A 5,000-nucleotide genomic window follows, 5' to 3' on the forward strand; every position below is an offset into this window, starting at 1 on the left:
GGTTGTTTTCTTCACGGAGGGGGGAGGTTCCTGTTGTTGAGTGTCCCCGTGTTTTCTGGCTTCTGAACAGCTGTGGGAGTTATGGCGGACTTCGTCATCAAAGTAAGTGAGACTGTCTTGTATTCTTCTTCTCCTCCTGCTCCTCCTTCCTCTGCTCCTCTTGCTCCTCCTTTCCTCTGCTCCTCTTGCTCCTCCTTCCTCTTCTCCTCCTGCTCCTCCTTCCTCTTCTCCTCCTGCTCCTCCTTCCTCTTCTCCTCTTGCTCCTCCTTCCTCTTCTCCTCCTGCTCCTCCTTCCTCTTCTCCTCCTGCTCCTCCCTCATCTTCTCCTCCTTCCTCTTGCTCCTCCTTCCTCTCCTCCTCCTTTCCTCTGCTCCTCTTGCTCCTCCTTCCTCTTCTCCTCCTTCCTCTTCTCCTCTTGCTCCTCCTTCCTCTTCTGCTCTTGCTCCTCCTTCCTCTTCTCCTCCTTCTCCTCCTTCCTCTTCTCCTCCTTCCTCTTCTCCTCTTGCTCCTCCTTCCTCTTCTCCTCCTTCCTCTTCTCCTCCTGCTCCTCCTTCCTCTTCTCCTCTTGCTCCTCCTTCCTCTTCTCCTCCTGCTCCTCCTTCCTCTTCTCCTCCTTCCTCTTGCTCCTCCTTCCTCTTCTCCTCCTTCCTCTTCTCCTCTTGCTCCTCCTTCCTCTTCTCCTCCTGCTCCTCCTTCCTCTTCTCCTCTTGCTCCTCCTTCCTCTTCTCCTCCTGCTCCTCCTTCCTCTTCTCCTCCTGCTCCTCCCTCCTCTTCTCCTCCTTCCTCTTCTCCTCCTTCCTCTTGTTCCTCCTTCCTCTTCTCCTCCTGCTCCTCCTTCCTCTTCTCCTCCTTCCTCTTCTCCTCCTGCTCCTCCTTCCTCTTCTCCTCTTGCTCCTCCTTCCTCTTCTCCTCCTTCCTCTTCTCCTCCTGCTCCTCCTTCCTCTTCTCCTCTTGCTCCTCCCTCCTCTTCTCCTCTTGCTCCTCCTTCCTCTTCTCCTCTTCCTCTTCCTCCTCCAGAGTGTTCTATTTAGTGCTGACAACCTGTTAGGTTATGTTACTGTTGGTGAACGTAGGTTTATGCCAATTTGCTTCTTGGGTTATAACAAAACAATATAATGTATTGCCTTTTTTATATTTCCTCTGCGAACTGCTTTAAAATTTGTTGTTTATTCGTTTCTTGTTTGGTTTTGGCTAGATATGCATTTTCCCCTTGGCAATATGGATTTCGATTATTTCGCTTCAATGACCTTGTTTTGGGAAGCTGTCGTGTTCTACTTGTTTTGAGAGATCGGCCCTATTTTCTGTTGACAGCGATTTAGAGATTGTGTTTATGTGTTTGGGGGGTGATATGTTCTGACAGGCAGACTTGTATCTCACCCCTTTGCTCACCTGAGAATTTGTGACTTTCAGAATGTGGTATACGGTCAGCCGTTTTGGACGCACAGAATCGGGACCATGTGTTTGTTTTCTATTTCCAAACCGAGTTGATTCCACACTTAGGAGGCTTGTCATGTCACCAGTTCAGTGTGTGTCACCAGTTTACAGGTGGAATGTGTTTGAAGGATCTCTCCTTGAGTTCGCTTTATGCTGCGTGAAGTGGAGCCAGATCGTTAAACTTCGCATGTAAATTGATACGGTGCCGCAAAGTTATACGGTACGTGGCTTTTGGTGTGATTATGTACACTGAAAAACGTAGACAAGCCAGGAAGGCTAAATCTGACCGCTTTGAATAGTCAGTTTCCTTACACTTAGTTATAAAAGAAAACAATAAAATCAATCATTAAAAAAAAGGGAAAAAAAAGAAAAAAGAAAAGAAAACAAAAGAATATGAAGAACATACATTGAATAGACAATAAACACAAAATCTCATTTTAACATCTTTTTATCGTTTGTTTTCTCTCATAACTCAGCCAGCATGGGAAAACAAGAATTTTCTCTCTCTCTCTCTCTCTCTCTCTTATTGATACCATGCTTGTACCTGTGTGTGTGTGTGTGTGTGTGTGTGTGTGTGTGTGTGTGTGTGTGTGTGTGTGTGTGTGTGTGTGTTATTTTTACCATGCTTATGCCATTATGTAGTATAGTATTCGCATTCTATGACCTTACGTAGCATTGTGTAGTGCATGCAATGACATATATAATGTAGTTTTGTGTAGTGTAGACCCTGTTTCAGGGCGGGGACTGGATGAAAAAAAGCGCGCCAGTGCTTATCTATTATCCTCGATAATAAAGAATTTGTCTTGTCTTGTCTTGTCTTGTCTTGTCTCTCCTCCTCCTCCTCCTCCTTTTCCTTCTTCTTCTTCTCCTCCTCTCTCTCAAGTCTAAATTTAGAGATAATGTATTGTCTTTATGATATGATTTAAACATCAATTTCCTTTGATGTGACCGTTGATATTTATGTAGAACATTTTGGTATGGCAGTGATGTGCTTGTATGTCTATGTACACCCCTTCATGAGGGGCTATGGGCTAATAATAAGTAAAGTATTCGCATTCGCATTCTCTCTCTCTCTCCTTTCTTTCCTTCCCTCCTTGTTTCTTTCCTTCTCTTCCACTCCTCTTTGCTTTCCCTCCTTCATTCCTTCCTTTCTTTTTTTTCCTTTTCTTTTTCAACCAATCACGTTCCTCTCTTCCTCCTCGATCCTCTGACGGCCTTCTCGCTCATTCCACTGTGTCTCATTTCTATTCCCAGCTGACCGACACGTAACATCGACATGGCGTCCACTGGTCTCTTCTTCAAACTGCTTCACGTCTCCTCCTCCACCACAACACCAGAGAACATCGCCTCATCCCTCGCAGGGCCTCTCGTGCCGCCCTATCATATAGCCACCACCACCACCACCACCACCACCCTCGCGGGGCCTCTCGATGCCGACGACGGCAACAATATCACCACTACCACCCCCCTGACAGAGCCCCTGGGAGCCAATCTCACGACCCCTTTGGCTCACCGGGGGTACGACTACCATGGGGCCATGGTGTTTACGGTGGCCACCGTCTGTGTCTACGGACTCAGCATCGTCTTCTTCATCGCCGGTCACACCCTGACCCAGGTTCGTGTGAGACACATACCAATATAAATAGTAAAGAGTGGTAACTCTCTCTCTCTCTCTCTGTAAACAAGGTACATAACGTCAGGTCAATGCTGCTTACGCTACCGAATCAGCTGGCACACAGGTAAATAAACGTTAATTCTTCTGTCATTGCTGCTGTGATCGGTATAAGGACAGGCCCGGCGCTTCCTTTTTTGAGTAAGTGTCTGGGTTTGTTCCAATGTACCTTTTATTTATCTTCACTTAACCCCACCTTTCACCTGCAATACCACCACATGTTCCACCGATCATCAACACTTAACCCCACCTTTCACCTGCAATACCACCACATGTTCCACCGATCATCAACACTTAACCCCACCTTTCACCTGCAATACCACAACATGTTCCACTGATCCACAACACTTAACCTCACCTTTCACCTGCAATACCACAGCATGTCCACCGATCCACAACACTAAACCCCACCTCTCTCCTTGCAGAAACGCGAACTCAACAAAGACGAGGAGCGCCAGATCTCCACCTACCTCAAACGCATGCACCTGGATGAGTCCTCCCAGGACGACCGCAACTTCCACGTGGTCAGACTCAAGTCGGTCCTCCTGGCCGAATCGGCCCTGGGACAGCGCCACAACCGCCGGGTCTCGCTCATGCCTAGGTCGATGAGGTCCACGAGGCGCGAGGCGATGAGGCCTGCTGCTTGGGACGGCTGTGGTGAGGAGGGGGAGGACGGAGACCCGCCTCCAGGGACACCCTTGCTGCAAGGGGAGTGCACTGTGCAAAACGTCAACGAGCTGCTGCAGCCTCCTTTCCGCGGACGGCGCATGGCCTGTGTGGGGCTCGGGAGGGCCGTGGGGAGCGGGGGTGGTGGTGGGGAGGGACCTCGTGACGGGCATCACGGCGGTTGGGGGCTCAACCCTCAGGGTCCTCCTTCCCCCCACCTCACCAGCCTCCTCGCCAGCATCGAGGAGGACGAGGTCTCCTTGCATTCCCTGGACCGTTCTGACAAGACCTCCTCTTCCAACACTGAAGAGTCACAGCCCGAGCTCTCGCCAACGACTTTACCGGCTGCTGTAGGCTGGGAAGACGATCCACCCAACTATGAATCGCTACAGGAGCACGACGCAGCGGCTACAGGTCGGGAGGACAGTTCCGGATCTCAACATCCGGCGGAAGAGAACATGCCAAACGATGCTGGTGCAGCTGTGATGATTACCAGGCTATAGACGAACGATTGACGATTGGCTGATTGTGCAAAACGATGCTGATGGATTATGAGTTGATTACCAGGCTATAGACGAACGATTGACGATTGGCTGATTGTGCAAAATGATGCTGATGGATTATGAGTTGATTACCAGGCTATAGACGAACGATTGACGATTGGCTGATTGTGCAAAATGATGCTGATGGATTATGAGTTGATTACCAGGCTATAGACGAACGACTGACCATTGGCTCATTGTGCAAAACGATGCTAATGGATCTGTGTTGATTACAAGGCTATAGACGAACTATTCACGATCGGTTGCCTGAATGTAACATTGACCGAATAGTAGACTAACTGATCCACCGAGCGAAGCGACCAAACCATCCAATAAACGAACGATAAAACGAACGAACTCATTATTAGTCAAGTAATGCTAGTTTTATTCTTAGCTCAGTTGGGAGTTTTGTAAATTTCACCTTCGTTTTTAGTAATAAAAACAGCACCCAGATTTTTTATTTAACATGTATATAGTTTATTTTTGATTATGCATAGTTTTTCGTGATGTGATAGACGATTTACACATAAACCCATTTCCACTCAACATTACAAGTTGCTGTTCCGACTGTGTCTTTATACGTTACGTTTCAATTTATCCTGCGTGTCGAAATATTTGGGAGATGACAGGCCTCTTTTAAAATACGTCTGACCAAAATAATCTGCAAGGAAATGTAACATAACTTA

The 5,000-nt window shown here is 47.8% G+C and overlaps 1 protein-coding gene across 1 annotated transcript in view; it reads left to right on the top strand.

Annotated features, from left to right (window-relative positions):
* The window catches only part of LOC143280586 (uncharacterized), a 6,913-nt gene that overhangs the window by 172 nt on the left and 1,741 nt on the right, over positions 1 to 5,000 (top strand). Inside the window, exons 1-3 of the mRNA XM_076585297.1 lie at positions 1 to 102; positions 2,689 to 3,049; positions 3,532 to 5,000. The exon at positions 1 to 102 is cut by the window's left edge and continues 172 nt beyond it; the exon at positions 3,532 to 5,000 is cut by the window's right edge and continues 1,741 nt beyond it. Coding sequence (XP_076441412.1) covers positions 2,711 to 3,049; positions 3,532 to 4,275 — 1,083 coding nt within the window. The 5' untranslated portion in view covers positions 1 to 102; positions 2,689 to 2,710 and the 3' untranslated portion in view covers positions 4,276 to 5,000. The remainder of the gene's footprint in view (positions 103 to 2,688; positions 3,050 to 3,531) is intronic.

Source organism: Babylonia areolata, chromosome 3 (assembly GCF_041734735.1).
Source record: "Babylonia areolata isolate BAREFJ2019XMU chromosome 3, ASM4173473v1, whole genome shotgun sequence".
NCBI lineage: Eukaryota > Metazoa > Mollusca > Gastropoda > Neogastropoda > Buccinidae > Babylonia > Babylonia areolata.